We start from the raw sequence: 19,113 nt of genomic DNA, 5'->3' as shown, positions 1-19,113 counted from the left end.
CCACGCCCCCACTTCCACCTCCAGCTCCTCCTCCGATGGCTCCCTCCCTCACTCGCTCGTAATGCCTGCGTTGTATCGCAGTGATCCAGAGCATAATATCCAATATTTGATGCCCATTCTTCACTTGGCAAGGCGAACTGACGTCCAACAAAATGTGGAAATCGGCGGCCACGTACTCATCTCGTGGAAAATGAAATTTAAACAAAAGTATTTAAATTTAACGTATCGAAAACCGTACCAAAAGACGCTGATATCAAAGCCTATTTGGATACAAAAAATAATAACCCTGCTGTAATCGGACAAAATAACTCAATGCCTAAAAGCAGTCACGGGTAGAAATTGGGGCGAGAGGAAACTGTCATGAAGTTTATGAGCGTTTCTTTCATTCTGTGCCACTTTGTGGCGCTACAGAACAACCGCAAATCAGTTCCGAAAAGCCGTTCTGGAAAGACGTATGGATAGAAATACGGTCATGTTAGTTGGGTCTGATGCCCTTTATTTTTGTAAACAGCGCCAAGTACAAGTCGGAAGAATTCATATTTTCTTTAAATAAAAAGTAACACGACAACGATGAATACATTTGTCAAAAACAGATCGTTTACCCCATTCACCTGACATTCATCTGATGTTCCTGACACATCTTTAGCCAACGACCAATTTCTGCCGTTAACAGACTGCTATTTGCTTCTTTTTAATTGTACTGTTTTTTTAAGACTCAATCCCTCTGAACTGCATCCTTTTTAAAAAAAATGGCAACCAAACATAAGTTGAATCTGAAGTGAGCGAACAGATGACCAACTAAGGGGCTCAAACTTCAAGCAGATTCACTCCAATCAGTTCGTTAGTTAGAAGCTAAATCTTATTGTTGATTACACCTACTATTTAATTCCATGGCGTCTTGGTGCTTTCATTCTGCCACAACAGACACTTTTAAAACTTTTAATTTTTTTCCCAAGACCACCTTCCAGATGTTTTGTGGACCTGAGCAGATCAGCATTACAGAGACCTTCACCTTTTTTTTTTATTTTCAAATATTGTATGATGGACACAGGATAGCTGGTCATGTGTTGGCTTGTTTTGTATCTCATTATCGTTTGGCTCCTAATTAAGAAAAAAAGAAACAATTGAGAGATCTGCGTCTTAAATAGAAATCAATTAAAGTTAAGGCAAAAAATGGTATTTGATTGAGCAGAAAATGGTTAGAATATAAACCTGCAGCTACTGCAGCCATCTGGGACTGGAGCTGGACACCCTTGACCTAACGTCTCTAACACATGGGTTCTCATGTTCAGTCCTGTTGGCTCCCTGTGGCTGTAGGTTTTTTTTTCCATTCAGTTTCACAATTAGTGATTGTCATTTTACCTGCAGTGGTCCTAATTGCTTGATTAGCCAGTCTTTTTTTTTCCTTCTTCTTCTTCTTCTGTTACTCAGCATAGCTATGCTTCATGTCTAGGACAGGTTAAAATCTAACTAATCAATGTAGACCGCAGCATTAACGTTTGCAGTGCAACATCCATTGGAAAGTAGTTTGTAATGCATTTAGTAATAAAATGTATTAGTACAAATGACTGTTATGTGCCATCTGTTGGAATGCCAAGTGCAATCAAATGCTTAAGTCTTTGTTATAGGCCATTTGGTATGAGATTCATAAAAGCGAGTTCAGTAACTCTGCAGCCTGGTGTCTCCACATTGGAGCTCTAAGTACCTGGAGTTGATTTAATGGACTGTTGTCATTATTTGAGTGAGATAACCCTTCTACAACCCTAATCTTAACCATGGTGTAACTGGAAGTCTGCAGCTAGACTGCATTAGCAGCCATTAGAGCCACATTGACATATTTTGGGCCCCAGTGTGGAGGCTGCAGAGATATATCCTAGTTAAAAGCAGTGTTAATACTTGTGATGTGCCATCTGTTGGAATGACACAGACATTGCAACCATATGGACCCACAGACACTTGTCCTTTTATTAAGTTGGATTAAAAAATCACAGTTGTGTCATAACATTTATAAGAAATTAAGAAATATATGTATTTTTACTAATACTTTAAATTTATAACTTTCTTTGGTTGTTTTCCTATTAATTTACCTTTTTTGTGTTGACCCCTTCATTGTACACTAATATAACGGGAATTAACAAAGAGTGGAGCAGACATGGGACAAACATCAGTTAAAGTTGAAATGCTGCACTTACTTCAGTGTCAGACCCAATAATGAAGTCAATCTTAAATCACAGAACTGGAAAGGGGAAGTGAAATGTTGATGATGACGATGTTGATCCTCCAAGTCCAGGATAAAAACAGTAAGTTTTGCCAATATAATAGTGATTCCTATATAAAATTTAGTTTTGTAATTTTTGGATTGACACTGTAACATGAGAGACAACAACTTGCTTAATTAGGGAAGGAATTCAATTAAAAGAAGAATTGCATTGAACAAAACCTTGCAGCCATGGGACCCCGAGATTGAATTTGAGACCCATTGAACCTTGTTGCATCTTTGGGGTATGGGAAGGGAAACCAAGAATACATATATACATACATGCATCAGAAAAGGAGAGAAGGTGAATATTCCTCAGTCCTCACAGACAGTGACCAGGCTCGAATGTACTGTAAACAGTTGTAAGGTGGCAGTGCTAATCACTGAGCCACCGTACAGACACTTTGAGAAAACGTTTTAAAATAATTGCATCCATTGCATTTGTGGATTTTTTGAGACATTTCAATAAAATAGTAAGGATGATGTGGGAGTCAAGTTAGCATGAAATATACTGCTAATATATTTCATACAGTTCCTACAAGCCTTTGCAAAAGATTCCAAGAAATAAAATAAATTTATGCATTACAAAAGCAGCGTTTTAGTTCATTCACTAATGTTATGTAACAACTTGTTTCAAATCTGCAGTGCATAATAATGTAGTGATATACATCTGTTTGAATTTTTCTGTATTAAGTACTGTTTCAAAACTAAAGTCTTTATTTGATACATCCAGTTCAATGGCATGATATAAAAATAATATTCATGTAATTATTCTTGCAAAATTAAGGTTACCAATGGCTATCTGTGTCTAATGTAAGTGAAGAAGATTGTGGCTTCAAAGTTGTAAATAAAGTAGATCAGTTTTCTGTGTAATTTAGGAAAACAGATTTAAAATAAAATGGCGTCCATCCTTTCATCCCTTGTCTATACAATTGGCGTCATCCCATCGGGTAGGGCGTGAAGCGGGAACCTGTCTGGGATAGGATGGCAAAATGAAATGACGCGTAGATGAAATAGGTAAGGTCATTTAAGTATTTTATTACGTTTCCCTAGTCAATCGAAATATGATGGAGAGGTTGTAGAAGTCTTTTGGTGGAGAATACACAGACGCATACTTTGCACGACCGGTTCGCCGTACAGCCCACATTTTCCTAGCCTCCTGCGTGCGTTGAATGCAGCTTGATGCCTACGACTTACACGTTGCTGTGGGAACAGACTCCTCGATGACGAGCGGCGCTAAACGTAATAAATAATAGCAAAGCATGGCATTAATGACGTTGAATATATTTTACTTTTAATTAAAATTTAAATTAGCAATGTAATTCACACATCCATATCAAACCACCACACAACTTGAAAGTTGTGACAAGCCATGCAGTAAAACGTACTGTCACCCACAAACACTCCCGTAGTTCAACCAATCACAACATCAGAGAGAGTGATTGGTAGGCGGGGAAATACTGACGCAGTTCCAGACTTTTCTGTCAAGCGCCAGACGGCGTGCACTCATTTCGCGTGGCCCCGGTGGAGATTGATTGTTTAACAGACCAATAAGAATTTGAGATTTTGTTGCTGCTAAAAAAAACAACGAATCAGCGACAGGGTGTGAGTGCAGCCTGCTTGAACTCGCACAGTAAACGGTGATGGTTTTTATACCTCTTCGTACTTGTCGTTGTTGATACGAAACGAAAATAATGCCTGTCGACATTGGTATGTGGGTTGGGGAGCTGGCTCTTACTGAGGTAGAGGAGCAACCAGCGAAGCCTTTAACGGTGCATTACGGCTCGTTGGAGATTGACGAGCTGGGTCGAGTGCTTACTCCTACGCAGGTACGTGTTGCCGACGGGTTCGCCTTGCTGCTTGTATCGAACTGTGCAGGTCCGGACTTTCTTTATTGGAGTCCCAAAGGGTGGCATGTGGGGCATTTCGCTGTCACTTAATTGCTTAACAAACAGCAAATAAAAAAGATGTACGTAGTACATGGCTTGGAGATGCGGGCGCGAAATAAATGGCCTCATTTCAGCGGCGAGACATTGAACTTGTAAAGGGGTGGGGGGGCTTCAGATAGTGCATTATGAGCTGCTCATTGCTGGCCGAAATGCAGAAGAGTGTCGATCCAGTGTATCACCAAACTTAAAAAGAAATGAATTGATATCCTTTGGTAAAGTATTGAGTGAGAATCATGCGCAGTGTAAAATAAAAATCACTTGGGATAGATTGGGTAGAATAAAAATACAATGTACTTTACAGAAAGTTAGATTGACAGACATGGCAAACCTTTACCATTCTTAACACTTTTTTGCAATTCCCTATTATTGTGTCACCTCTACAGTAATACGAAGTTCATTCCACAGAGGGTGTGACTTTGCATTGAAGTCCAGTATTCTATTGCACGTTATAATACAAGTGTCTATTTTGACTGGAGACCAAATTAAACAAATGTGCCTGCAGTGAACTGATATTCATCAAGGGTAGGGGGTTCCTGACACTGCAATGCGATTGATGTTGCAGGAATGGGCATTGTCCTTGTCACCATGAATGGCTTGAGTGGATTCAAAGTTATAAATGCACAGTCACTGAGCATATTATTAGTAACACACCTACAACTGCTTATGCAGTCATTAGTCTAATAAGCCGATCATGTGGCAGCAATACAATGGGTAAAACCATGCAGGTACAGGTCGGAAGCTTCAGTTAATGTTAACATCAAACAGCAGAATGGGGAAAAATGTTATCTGGGTAATTCTGACCATGGCATGATTATTTGAGCCAGATGGGCTGGTTTGCATATTTCAGTAGCTGTTTATCTCCGGGAATGTTTATGCAGTTTACTCAGAATGGTGCAGAAAACAAAAGCCATCATGTGAGTGGCAGTTCAACCCAGTGTTTAGTAGAGTGGTCCTAAGAATTTACTCAGTGAGCATATGTAGCCCGCAGCACCATTCATATATCACACAGGCCTACATTTTGTGCATTTCCAGTGTGCCTTATTTTTTGTCTGAATGCTGTTGGGAGTGTTTGGTAAGAAAGCTGCTGTGTATGCAGTTCTGATGTGTTGAGCTGCTGCAGAGACAGAATCCTGACTGCGATGAGCAATTAATAGCCTTTAAACCCCAGATTTTAAACTGCACTAAACAGCTGCATTACTGCATAGTAGTTTGTGACAAAAGGTTTAGTGGTCAGAGCTTCTAGTGTAAGACCGGACTTCATCTCTTCGCTAATAACTACACATACGTAGCTGAGGACGACCACTAATCAATTATTTTGCATTGCTTTGTTCATAGGCCATGCTGTCGCAAGGACAGGCAACAAAAGTGCCATCCATCTATTTTCCAACCCACTTAGCAATCTCTGTAGTATTATCAACAAATCAGAACGCTGAATGGAATGCCTGGCGTTTGCAGAGGACAGGCACACATTTACTCATGCAGTGTCAATTTAAAATGCCAAATAAATTCAACACACTTGCATTTAGGATATGAGAGGGAAAAAATGAGCCTACCATGCAGGCACAGTGAAAAATTGCAGTGTTTTATATAGAGTTTTAAACAAGTTGTATAGTTTCCTGTGACTTCTGTTTTTTCTTTTTTTTTTTAAAGCCATGGAAAGGGTCAAAATAAAGAAATCCATGAACAGACTGACAGTAAGCACTGTTAGTGTGTGCAAAATAGCAAGTTAGGAAATTGAATACTGTAAAGCAGAGAACAGCCAGTCAGTGAGCTAAAACACTCTTAATAATGACTCTTAATGTTTTATGTATTAAAAGGCCTCTCATGTCACTTAATGACAATCTACATAAATAAGTTAAAAACAGAAAAATAAAACCATTCAATAAGACAGTCCAATTAAAAATGAACAGATGTGGTTGTTCATTTTTCCAAATTGCTCCCTTCATCTCAGCTGCTTCGTAGGGTTTCTGCCCCTCATTTCCCAGTATTGAAGTGTTGCACTAGCTTTTAGTGTTCCATGATGTGAACTGTGTGCTTTAAGTACAGGAGTGCATCTATTGTAAAAGAGAATTGTCCTATTTAGGTTTATAAAGTGTCATTATAGTGGGCTGTGTTTTAGAGAGACTGATGTCTGCAGCCTACAGAATCCCTTTGTGTGTTTGTGTGTCCTACAGGCTCCTAGTTGAACAGAGCTGCTCAAATGGGGGCCATGTTAACAAATTAGAAAAATGTATATGACCTGTATATGTGGCACATTGTAAAATTATTCTTGGGGGAATATAGTAGTGGAACACCTTCGTCCTTGCAGTACATTTGGATTCCATTGTTGATAATTTTGGTTTCCTTTGAGTTGCCCTTAGAGAGTGAAGAGCACAAGCCTGTGAGTGAAGCAAGTACAGGAATCTTAATTCTTGTTATTTAATATACTGTCAGTGCAACAAATTGCAACTGCTAACCATCCGTGGTTATTTTTTTTTTTTCTTTATAATTTTACTTTTGTTTGCACAGGTGCAAAACCGACCAACCTCCATTTCTTGGGAAGGATGTGACCCTGGGAAAATGTACACTCTTGCCCTCACAGATCCCGATGCACCAAGTAGAAAGGATCCAAAATTCAGGTATGCTGCTGAAACTGACATGTGGAAGGCTCGTTTGTTTGCATTTATAGTATCTACTTATTAAGTTACATTGAGGTGGCTTCATCTCCCTGATGTATATTAAAAGTGCAGCGCTTGATACTGGTGTAAATTTCCAACCTCAGTTTTTCAGAGTGGAGATGTTGCATGTAAGCTTTGCAACTAGAATATAAAGTCCCCACTTTTCAAAGTGCTTTTAAATAAAGATGCTTCAGTAATACGCACAAAAAGGATGCTCGGTCAGCTACCCAACTGCAATTTCTGGGTCATGCTAAGCAGGAATGGCCTGCAGCATTAAACAAATCTACAGTAGTTGTGATTTGGCCAGCTGTTCTGGTTGTCAAGCTTGGAAAAATGGTTTCATAGCAGATTAAATTAGTCGTACATAATGCAGTAGTTGGCATTCACTCCTTAATTTTCCTGTAGTATTTTTAGAATAGTGCACAAGCTGGAGGTTTATGAAACAAACACCCCTTAAGGCCAGTCTTCAAGTGTCGGAACCAACTTAGATTAGCCAAGTTATGGACAAGAGACTATTTTATTGTATGCCTCGACTGATTCGGGCTCACAGATGTGTTGAGGTCAGAGTAAGCGGTTTCTCAGCTACACTCGGTATAAATGGCAGGGTTGTGGAGTGAAGAGTCAGTAAAATTGTACTGACTCCAACTAAATGTAAATTGCTGTATAAACCTGCTAAGTTCCAATTTCACATACATTAATTCAATTAAAACTTTTTTTTTTCTTCTAGCCTTTTGATACCAGTATAGCCTCTTTTTACTTTGCAGGTTTTGTTTTATGCTTAATTAAACTCAATGTTTGTAACATATTTAATATAAAAAAGCCACAACATCATTGCTACAGCCTTTTAAACCCAGACTTTATAAGAGGGTTGGGTGCTTTCAATTACCATGGTAAACATTTTAGGCTAAATACAAAGCCAGGAGTCAGAATTAGTCAGTGATACCATAAACCGAGGAACTGGAGTGACAGATTTTGTATAGTGACTCCACATTCTTGGTAAAAGATGTAAGAAGTGTTTAATTTTGGTTTTAGTTACCTTGTCACGTGTTAATGTCCCCCACTTTTTTTTTTTTATTTATTTAAAGAGAGTGGCACCATTTCCTTGTAGTGAACATGAAAGGGAGTGACATTAACAGTGGTAAAGTCTTGTCAGATTATGTTGGCTCAGGTCCCCCTAAAGGAACAGGTGAGTTTTGTTTTTTTTCTTTTTAATTAAGTGCATCTATCATTAATAGTGATATGAACTGCATGCACTGTAGCCAGGCCAGAAACAATGTAGTGTGACTATGACTCCTGCTGTCTGTGTAATTAAGCCGTTTCTTTTATTTGCTTGTCTCAACATAAACCGTGCACAGTTATGATGTATTTAGCACCAGTACATGCCATTTAATGATTCGTTCTGGTGGCCTTTGCTTTGAATGTGTTTTACTTCCAGAAACATTCTAGAAAGACAGTTTTAAGAATTTAATTTGGAAAAGAGGTGATTGTTGGCAGATTGTCCTGTTTGTTTTTTGCTAACCCTCAAAACACTTATTCCAGATATTACAGAACACAACACAGATTTCCTGACCTTTTCCTGATAGGCATAGAATGCAAGGTTGCATTTACAGTGGGATGCAAAAGTTTGGGCAACCTTGTTAATAGTCATTATTTTCCTGTATAAATCGTTGGTTGTTACGATAAAAAATGTCAGTTAAATATATCATATAGGAGACACACACAGTGATATTTGAGAAGTGAAATGAAGTTTATTGGATTTACCGAAAATGTGCAATAATTGTTCAAACAAAATCAGGCAGGTGCAAAAATTTGGGCACCGTTGTCATTTTATTGATTCCAAAACTTTTAGAACTAATTATTGGAACTCAAATTGGTTTGGTAAGCTCAGTGACCCCTGACCTACATACACAGGTGAATCCTATAATGAGAAAGAGTATTTAAGGGGGTCAATTGTAAGTTTCCCTCCTCCTTTAATTTTCTCTGAAGAGTAGCAACATGGGGGTCACAAAACAACTCTCAAATGACCTGAAGACAAAGATTGTTCACCATCATGGTTTAGGGGAAGGATACAGAAAGCTGTCCCAGAGATTGAAGCTGTCTGTTTCCACAGTTAGGAACATATTGAGAAAATGGAAGACCACAGGCTCAGTTCAAGTTAAGGCTCAAGTGGCAGACCAAGAAAGATTTCGGATAGACAGAAGCGACGAATGGTGAGAACAGTCAGAGTCAACCCACAGACCAGCACCAAAGACCTACAACATCATCTTGCAGCAGATGGAGTCACTGTGCATCGTTCAACCATTCGGCGCACTTTACACAAGGAGATGCTGTATGCAGAGTGATGCAGAGGAAGCCTTTTCTCCGCCCACAGCACAAACAGCCGCTTGAGGTCTGCTCAAGCACATTTGGACAAGCCAGCTTCATTTTGGAATAAGGTGCTGTGGACTGATGAAACTAAAATTGAGTTATTTGGGCATAACAAGGGCGTTATGCATGGAGGAAAAAGAACACAGCATTCCAAGAAAACACCTGCTACCTACAGTAAAATATGGTGGTGGTTCCATCATGCTGTGGGGCTGTGTGGCCAGTGCAGGGACTGGGAATCTTGTCAAAGTTGAGGGACGCATGGATTCCACTCAGTATCAGCAGATTCTGGAGACCAATGTCCAGGAATCAGTGACAAAGCTGAAGCGCCGGGCTGGATCTTTCAACAAGACAACGACCGAAACACTGCTCAAAATCCACTAAGGCATTCATGCAGAGGAACAAGTACAACGTTCTGGAATGGCCATCTCAGTCCCCAGACCTGAATATAATTGAAAATCTGTGGTGTGAGTTAAAGAGAGCTGTCCATGCTCAGAAGCCATCAAACCTGAATGAACTAGAGATGTTTTGTAAAGAGGAATGGTCCAAAATACCTTCAACCACAATCCAGACTCTCATTGGAACCTACAGGAAGCGTTTAGAGGCTGTAATTTCTGCAAAAGGCGGATCTACTAAATATTGATTTCATTTCTTTTTTGTGGTGCCCAAATTTATGCACCTGCCTGATTTTGTTTGAACAATTATTGCACACTTTCTGTAAATCCAATAAACTTCATTTCACTTCTCAAATATCACTGTGTGTGTCTCCTATATGATATATTTAACTGACATTTTTTATTGTAACAACCAACGATTTATACAGGAAAATAATGACTATTAACAAGGTTGCCCAAACTTTTGCATCCCACTGTAAAGATTTTTGATTAATTTAGTAATTTATAATAAACAAAGTGCACAGTCTCCATTTTCTGTTCATGACTTTTTTTATTTGAACTTTGATAAGGTTTTCCTTTAAAAGTACATGAAAGCGTCTGGCATGAAAAGTACTGTATAAGCTAAAGCTATTCTTACTTTGGCTTTAGGCCTTCATCGCTATGTGTGGCTCATCTATGAGCAGCCTGCAGAGCTATCCTGTGATGAGCCTGTACTGTCTAACCGCTCTGGAGACCACAGAGGGAAGTTCAAGATTGCCCAGTTCCGCAAGAAGTATGGTCTGGGGCGTCCAGTAGCAGGCAACTGTTACCAAGCAGAGTGGGATTCCTATGTGCCAAAGCTGTATGAACAACTGTCAGGAAAGTAATGAAACATACTGGGTGCAAGTAAATTAGAAAGTACATTAGAAGTGATGTAGAAAAAGTCAAAACCTGTTTCTTTGATTATTTTTTGTTTTTTGCCAGACTTTTCACCTCACACAAATGGGAGCTTATGTTTGTGTTCAGGCAATGTCTACCACAGGTCAAATAGGCCTTATTAGATAAAATTACTTAAAATAAACTTCATGTCACAAAATGGTTAGTCTTTTTTTGCTTTGTTTAAAAAGTGGTGTGTAGAAACAACTTCAAAGCATTGTTTCCTTATCAGTTTTCTAGACACATGAAGGCATTTTCTTTAATAAATCTTGTCTTTTTTCACAGACGTGTCAGATATGCTGTGTGTCTCCAACACCTGCTTGCAGAAATTCATAAAATGCCTGTAGGCAAGTTAGCAGAACATTAAAGGAATGGCATGGTGAAGCTGCTGTGCCCACCGTTGCCACACTGTGGTTATTTTAGCAAGGCATATTGCTGCTTGAAGGTGTACTTACGTGCTTCTTGGTGGTGTGATGCCAGTGCTTGAGCTGGTTGTTACAGGGGACTTCAAGGTGTTTCCCCAACTATTATAGTAACCATCCCCAAATGGGAACTCATTCTGTCTTTTGGCTATGAAGTTGTCGTTTGTTGGCCTTTTTTTTGATGTGGCAGTTCTTTATTTGCTGGTCCTCTATATATATATATATATATATATATATAGTACCTGCAGTTTTGCTTCCTCTTATTCTCAATGGTAGTACAGGTTGAGTCCAGCTTTTATCATATTGAACGTTGGGCATACAAGTTCACTTTGTCACTCTCCATCCAGATTTTCTCACTAAACCAACAAATTACACCAACACATGGTGAGCACTTTTATTTACAAATATAATTAAAAGCTCTGACAGATTCATGCTTTTTTCATTTATAACCTGAAAAAGTTTAAAGTGCATGCAATAATAAAGCATTTTTACTGATTTGATTTATTGTAAGAAAATACACAGCTTGAAAATGTGGGTAAAGCAATAAAATGATCTAGATGGAAAATTCCAGTAGAATATCCCATTGACAGCTTTTAACTTCAAATACTGAACAAAAATTTTAAAAAAATCAATTTGAAGACCAGTTAAAATACAATATGAAAATAAGTAAAAGCTCTCCATAAATCCTTCTATACACAAAATACATGAACATCCCAAGCCTTATGTGCTACTTGGACCTTGAGATTCATGTGTGATATTCACATTATCTGCGACAGCAGAAAATGATTATGATACAGTTAAATGCCAGACTCTGCTACTTAGCCAGCATTTGATAATCACAAATTCCCAGAAGTAACATGTAACTACCGATATGTACATTTTGAGTTCATATTGAAACGTATCAAATTGCTCAATTTTAATAAAATTTCCTGATGAATAAATACCAAAAGAGAAGCAGCGTTAAAGATAAAAGGCTGCAAGTTGTGTTTTTTTTGCACGGACTGACAAATCATCTCTAATGCATGATCGTTAAGCAACGTACATCCACTTTTTTGTTTCACCAAAAGTATCATTGCACATAAACATCAATACTGTGACATTTGTTAAGACGACGACCAGTAGGTATCCAGCATTTGCTTGTTAACGTTACAAAGGGCCCTGATGATAAAGGACTGCACAGGCACTAGTCCGCAGGGGAGGCCAGTAGGACAGAGCCCGACTTTATGTGACAAGTGGACAGGGTAGATTATGGCAAATCATTTTCATCTATAGTCCTCCTTAGGACAGTCCAAAGTACCTAAATTGCCAAATCCTAGCCGGACGCTTTCCATATCAAAGCTTTCAATTTCCCTTTCTTGCCGTTCTAACAAGTTCTTGATTCTTTCAGTTCGTTCTTTCTGAAGTGAAGCCAGCTCCTCTTCAATCTATAAAAATAAAAATGAAAAATGCATTTCTCAGTACACTTATCTCTTGGAGCTCATTTGACCTTTCTAGAAGTCTCTTTACCCCACCCCAACACTGTTTGTTAAACCTCTTCAACTCTCAATTTGATGGTGAATATCCAAGCACAACTAAAAGACGTTTATTTAGAGTGTGTCTTACATGTACTGTTTTTCAGATTGATATGCTTGTTAAAGAGGGTTTGAGTTCTAATTAATAGCCCTCCTGAGCAGCACAACTCCCCCACTGGCAAACCATCAGCTCAGCACTCAAGTTGAAGTTTAGCTAAACAAAATCATTTTGTATTAACTTGGTTAAAATCTTGGGTTAACGCCACATCCATTTTAGATTGTGGCCCCCCCAGTTATGATGTGTACATCACTATGTTCAAAGTGCACAGAGTCCAGTGAAATTCTTACTTGCACGTGATAATCGATATGCAACACATCACCACTGTCCTGTGACATGATCTGAGAGTAGATCTGTCTCACCTCAAATGTATGGCCTGTAGCTACATCATATTCTGCTCTGCTCACAGCTTGTCACTTGGGCCCCTGCCTTGGTTTCTGGCTTACAGTCTGTCCATTTCCTATGACATTTCCCCATAACTCTGGTGCAAAATTATGCAGTGACTGAAATGCCAATAAAGACACAGCAATCTCAACAGTGATTGACAGGTACTTCCAGCCCAACTTGGGCATTGGCTAAACTGTCCAAAATGGGCTCTGCAGCTCAGGAGAGGTTTTGACCACATGAAATGCACATTCTCAATGCATTAAGCCTGGTCTCTGTGCAGAGCAGTATAAAAGAATAACCCAAATTGGGCAGGTGTCTGCACCGATGTTCATTAAATTACAAAATGCCCTCATTGACCAAAAAGGAGCACAATTCAGTAAAATAGAATTTAATGGGGGAGTACATTTTGGGAAGAACTAGCACAAGTTCACTAAGGAGCCCATCAACTCTTAAAATCAGTTGTCTGCTGTAGAGATGCTATCGGTATGCTGCTTGTGGGAAAATCTATGGCTGCGAACAAAACACACAAGTGTTCAGAGCTCAGGCCAGGCCTCGCCTCTGCAACCCATCTTGGCCTACAGGGGTCTTGGGCAGCAGCGCTTTAGACAGGGCTTGTGTGCTCTGCATTTCTGCATCGTCCTTACCCCTTCAATATTGTGGAACTGACTTGCACCCAGCCACGTGAAGGTCCATTCAGTCCTAAAGGATAACTGTCCTGGCTAGTGCCCTGCTGTACTAAACATCCTGGAAACCCCTTCTTTGCATTAAAAAGGCAACTAAGGAACGCTGATAACTTCAAGTGCAATGGGGCCAAAAATAAATGGGTGAAGGTATTGCGTTTATGAAGGCTTTACAATGGAACTGAGAGTGAGGCAGCCCCTCCTGATGCTTCACTGACAAGATGCGTGGATAACATGGCCGAAGATGATCTGCGATTTTACAACTGGTAAAGGGGTACACCTTGTGACGATGGAGTGCACTGGCTCTAAGTATGGCATCTGGAAGTGTTGAACCAATAGTCCACAAGGAAACATGGCGACTCTTTAAAATGTTTAATTTATTTACCACGGTGGGTATAGCCTTGACTGAGTTATCCTTTGATAGAAGACATAATTCATACATGATATCACTAGCACAGTAAACACAAACATCTTCACTGAAGTGGCAAAAGAATACCTGCCTTCCGTGTTTCTGCACACGTTTGTGACAACAAAAGGGATCTGGAAATAAATCATTTACCACTTATTCTTGGTACTAATTTTCTCAAGGTAAGGATACATTTTTTATTCACTTGTGTTGAGTTTTCACACAAGTACGCAAGTAAATGAACATGATACCAAGAATGTGGCAGAAAGTTTACTGTGATTTGGTCTTTTGAGAGTAAGCCACCACAGGGGGGTAAAATGGTGTGACGGAAGAAGATGAGCACTGACGTAGCACACAAACACTGAATCTCATATTTTAATGACACATATAAACTAATTTATAATGAGTAAGTAATCTCAAGATGCTCAAAAACCTTCATGGCTTGAAAATGGACGCATTTGGTAAGATGTTAGGCCCTTGTTTTCCAGGTGATTCTTGTCCCACAAGGCTCCATTTTTTTTAAAGTTATAGAAAATGCTTAACTTTAGAATACAAACTCATGTGGCAAATGCACATATAACATGTTCGAGAAGAAGTAACTTTAACTTGAACAAGCATATCCTTTAAGGTATTTCTATTGCCCAAAGTATCTTACAGGCACCTGATTGGCTGATGTAGCACAGGTCCCATGACATTTTTAATAAGAATAGGATTTATTTTTATGTTCAGTATTGACATTTTCATGGTAGGACCCTCTAAACCTGACAACGGTATTATACTGCTAAATTAAATGCCAGTGGCCCAGTTTTAAGAAACAAACACACTACTTAACACTTAAGGATTATGAACATTTAAGCCACAACAAAACTAGCTACTCATTAATTAAACTTGAAATAATTCTTCATTGTATTAATGCCGTATTTACCTATTTATAGAATTTTAAAATGAATGTGTGTGATGTCAGACACTCAACATTTAATCATTTAACACTCATGTCCAGTTGGACTTTTCAAAGAGGTTGATTTCCTGCTTGGTTCACATAAGACCATTTAAAGATTACCTCTTTATGAAAAGAAAAAAAGCAGGTGTCGTAGTGCTTCAAGTACAATAATAATACAAACTACCATTCTAGTGTTAGAATTTAAGAAGTAGAGCAAGAGAGCATTTGGCAGTGGCCACGGAGCAGGGAAATCATCTAAAAAAAGTGGACTATGAGACCAGTGGCAGGGAGACATCACTGTCCTAGCACTAGAAGATGTTCCAGGATTAAAGGATTGACAAATAAATGAGGGGTGGCCCCTGGCTGACAACTTTGTGCTGGCAGTTATGTGACAATGCTCACTGGGGAACATTTCTACCAATACATGGGTATATTTACAATTGCCTTGGTAATATTCAGGTGCACAAAAGTGTGAAAATACTGTTCACTGCACTACAACACAAGTACAACACTCTCTTGGCTACCATGGAACTGTTCTGTAAAATGTAGATGAATTACAATTTTAAGCAAGAAAATAAACAAGAATAAAAATAAAAAACAGGCAATTTGCACTTTAGTCCCACACTACCCACTACCTTTTGCTCAAGGTGGGCTCTTCGAAGAGAAACCTTCTGTTCCAACTTTTGAAGCTCTCTCTCATGCTGTGCTTCTGTTTGCATTTTGATTTTGCTCTGGTAGGCATTGAGCAGCTCCATTTCTTGTTGAAGCTGATGTCTCAGTGCTTGGCACTCTGCTTCTTGAGCTTCATCCAGTCGCAACTTAAGCAAAAAGTGCACAAGCCCATTAGACCATAAAGACAGGGAGAGTTTGAAACATAAAAATCATCCAACATTCCTCACTTTCAGTATGCTAGTAACCAGACATAAGCAAACATTGAAGAGTAAATTAAATTCAAATATCTATGACATTTAAAAAAAATTAAAAAAGGAGCATACAATTAGAAACTGGGTACTGTAATCAAGTTTGGCTAAGCAGGATCAAAATTAGTACTAACCGAACACTAAGCAATAAGTGACCCCAACTAAATTTTTAAATATTCTGATATATAAAATCTCAGTGGGTAGTGCTGCTGCCGCGCTCGCTTCCCAGGTCCTCCCTGAGTAGGTTTCCTCCCACAGTCCAAAGACATGCAGTTTAGGTGCATTGGCGATTCTAAATTGTCCCTAGTGTGGGTGTGCACGCCCTTCCCGGGGTTTGTTTCCTGCCCTGTGCTGGCTGAGATTGGCTCCAGCAGACCCCCCGTGACCCTGTAGTTAGGATATAGCGAGTTGGATAATGGATGGATGGATGGATATGGAAAAATTACTAAGTAAATTATTTTTAAACTTACATTGACATGTAAAATACTGGTATGTTAATACAATTAATATTGAGCACAAAATGACAATTGGCATAAACAGTCTTGGTTTTCATTCTCAGACGAAGATGAGGATGTGCTACCTATTGCTTTCTTACCGCTTGCGAGGCCATCATTTCATTTATACTTTGTTCATACTGCTCTGCCAAAATAGCCAGCTTTCGTGTCTGGTCCTCCTTCAGAGCTTTGAGAATTGTTTTGTGTTCACACTTCGAGGAAACCTCCAGCTGATGATTCCTTAGTGCTTTGTACTGCTTTGTTTGGACTTTACATGTGTCTTGAAACTGCTTCTTAATTTGCATTTCCAATACCTACAAAAAGCAATACAATGGAATGATTGACTAAAACACAAGACCTTAATATTCAAAATCAGTAATACCACCATGTTGTGTATTTTTACTAAGATAATAAGTGCCTGTAAATCTATTCAGTTACACAGACTTGGCAGGACAAAAACAGTAACTTAGAACAAGCAGAACAAATCAGACTGGCTTAGGTCTCAAAATTAGAGGAGACATTTTTTTTCAGACTTTAATCCATGACTTCTTTTGGGGAAAAAAATATCACTGTTAAGTATTTGCATAAAATGTATAAAATATCAAACAGAACTCCATGGATCTGAAATGTCACCAGGACTAGAATGTTAAAGGAGAATGGCACAGGAACGTATACACTGTAGTTTTGGGTCTGAAAAATAATTAGATGATTAGCTTCACAAGTTTCTAATGAGAAAGTCATACCTATTCCAATTCTAAGGATATGAACACTTCAAAGAACTGTCAATTGTTAAAATATTTTTATTTATAAATGTACAGCAGATTGTTAATATGTATAATGAGCTAGCCCGATGATGCTTTACGTGTGCTATAGCACAGAATTCTAACACAATTAATAATGAATCAATCAAACAAGTAATTATTTAGCCCCATCCACCAAATTTAAATCATATCAGATCAGAATTTCTAAGCAAGAAAGACTGACTTGGTGAAGGTCTAAGGAATATAAATTGTCACAATTGTATCTAGTTTTCTGTTGGCATATGTATATGTACTCCAGCTGAATTATTTCATCTAAAGAATGAATTGTGTACTCGAGGACACCAGTGGAAATTATGGGAAAGCACATTAAGACTGATGCCAGGAAGAACTTCTTTACACAAAAAGTTGTGAGAATCTGGAACAAACTACCAAAGTCATGGATTTGATGAGGAAACCTTAAAAATCTTTAGGAAGAATCTGAATGAGGTACTGGGACAGTGTAGCTACTAGGTAAACAAAGAAGCTTGATTGGACTGAATGGCATCCTCTCATTTGTTAAATTCTTATGTTCCATGTAACTTGGGAAGTTTAATAAGGCAGCTGAACAAACCATCCAACCAGCTGTTCTCTTTTCTGTGTGTTGTTTCTTTGCAACTTTTCTGATTTTTGCCTAACTGGGCTTCTTTTCTGCAGTTGCAGGTATTTTGCTTCTAGAAGTTCTCCAGGCACCCCATGCATGCCCATTTCCACGGGGCTAAACTAGCGGCTTTCTGGCAACTTTGTTGTTTATGTTCAATCATACATAAGAAAGACAAAGTGACATTTGAATATTTCATGCTCTGTCGTGTTCATTTATTGGAACTTCTCTCCCCCTGACTAGTTTGCAGAATCTAGTCCTCTACGTACCTACCTAATAGCTACTTCATTGCTGTGTTTCTCTGAACAAGGAGATAATCCACATTTTAGGGGTCTGTGGTCCTTGTTTTGGTATCCTACATAGAGTACTCAAAGCTGGTCATGGATGGTCAGTTGAATTGGCTTTTTCCACTATCTTTCCTTGTAGCCTGTTTTCTTTTTTTCATTTGTGTCCCATAATTTACATTCTGGTTTCATTCCTGGTCTAAACCTCATGATCTTGGTGAACACTTCAAGTTTAATGTTTGCAAGCTCCAATATTACATTCTTGTTGTAGTGCTACTCACAGTCATGCCCCTTGCCTAAAATGTTAAATATAGCAAGCACCATGCAGCACCAACTCTAGAAAGGCTTAATGATTATATTTGATGATAGACACCCCTGACCAAGAACCAACTCTGCTTACACAGGTACCTTCAAGTGTTTAGGCTGCTGTCGTAGCTCCATGACATGTTTTCTGTGTAGCTCTCTATCTCGTCTGTTATTGTACTCTATCTGGTTCTCCAGTTCAGTTTGGTGTTGCAAGCGGATCAGATCCATCCTCAGCTTTTGAAGGGTTTTCAATTGTCGGTACTCCAGTTCTTGTGTCGACTCATCATGCCTGATCAGCATCGCATGCTCCATTTCTTTCTGTGTCTTTTTTTTATTGAGCTCCTTCAAAGAAAACAGAATTTAATGCACAATTTTCAGTTTTTTAAGGATATGGAAAGTCAACATTTTTACATGCTTTTACCATTCAATACAAGATTACATAAATAAATACATAAAATGGTAACAAAATATTTATTTTATCTATAGCTTCAACAATTAACACCATATTATGCACACACAGGGTAAATAATTGTGTCCCTTTCAATTTTGAGTAATTACTATGTGTCAGTTGAGCAAAGGTTTTACCATGGCACCGTTTCTCATTTAAGCCTACATATGCAGACAGAAATATGAAGAACTTGAAACATTTTCACTCCAGTTTCTGCAGTTCTCTTCTTATGATTTGTTTTTGATAATTAGGTGTCCAACCTCCTACAAGATTTCAATTTAGAAGACCTGACCTAAGTGGGTCTCTGTTAACTGGACTTATT

At 38.7% G+C, this 19,113-nt stretch overlaps 2 protein-coding genes across 10 annotated transcripts in view; one reads left to right on the top strand and one right to left on the bottom strand.

Annotated features, from left to right (window-relative positions):
* The first annotated feature begins 3,840 nt into the window (after positions 1 to 3,840).
* Positions 3,841 to 10,819, top strand: pebp1 (phosphatidylethanolamine binding protein 1). Its single transcript, XM_039773005.1, has 4 exons — positions 3,841 to 4,086; positions 6,715 to 6,824; positions 7,949 to 8,049; positions 10,271 to 10,819. Exons 1-4 carry the CDS (start codon positions 3,952 to 3,954, stop codon positions 10,486 to 10,488), a joined length of 564 nt encoding a protein of 187 aa, XP_039628939.1. The 5' UTR covers positions 3,841 to 3,951; the 3' UTR covers positions 10,489 to 10,819.
* A 1,126-nt stretch (positions 10,820 to 11,945) lies between these two features.
* The window catches only part of taok3a (TAO kinase 3a), a 155,187-nt gene continuing 148,019 nt past the window's right edge, over positions 11,946 to 19,113 (bottom strand). For all 9 annotated transcript variants that reach the window (XM_039772995.1, XM_039772993.1, XM_039772999.1 and 6 more), the window contains 4 exons: positions 18,446 to 18,685; positions 16,457 to 16,669; positions 15,577 to 15,759; positions 11,946 to 12,383 (listed from right to left, as the gene is read on the bottom strand). In XM_039772995.1, the coding sequence (XP_039628929.1) occupies positions 12,222 to 12,383; positions 15,577 to 15,759; positions 16,457 to 16,669; positions 18,446 to 18,685 (798 nt within the window). In that variant the 3' untranslated portion in view covers positions 11,946 to 12,221. The remainder of the gene's footprint in view (positions 12,384 to 15,576; positions 15,760 to 16,456; positions 16,670 to 18,445; positions 18,686 to 19,113) is intronic.

The sequence above is a fragment of the Polypterus senegalus genome, chromosome 12 (genome assembly GCF_016835505.1).
Source record: "Polypterus senegalus isolate Bchr_013 chromosome 12, ASM1683550v1, whole genome shotgun sequence".
Lineage (NCBI taxonomy): Eukaryota > Metazoa > Chordata > Cladistia > Polypteriformes > Polypteridae > Polypterus > Polypterus senegalus.
The sequence above is the reverse complement of the archived record's forward strand: the minus strand, read 5'-3'. Positions and strand labels throughout refer to the sequence as shown.

Excerpts from the sequence above, each read along its gene's own strand:
- pebp1 (XM_039773005.1), top strand. The coding sequence starts at position 3,952 with ATGCCTGTCGACATTGGTATGTGGGTTGGGGAGCTGGCTCTTACTGAG. Across the intron at positions 6,825-7,948 it reads AGAAAGGATCCAAAATTCAG|AGAGTGGCACCATTTCCTTG; the intron begins GTATGCTGCTGA and ends ATTTATTTAAAG. Across the intron at positions 8,050-10,270 it reads AGGTCCCCCTAAAGGAACAG|GCCTTCATCGCTATGTGTGG; the intron begins GTGAGTTTTGTT and ends CTTTGGCTTTAG.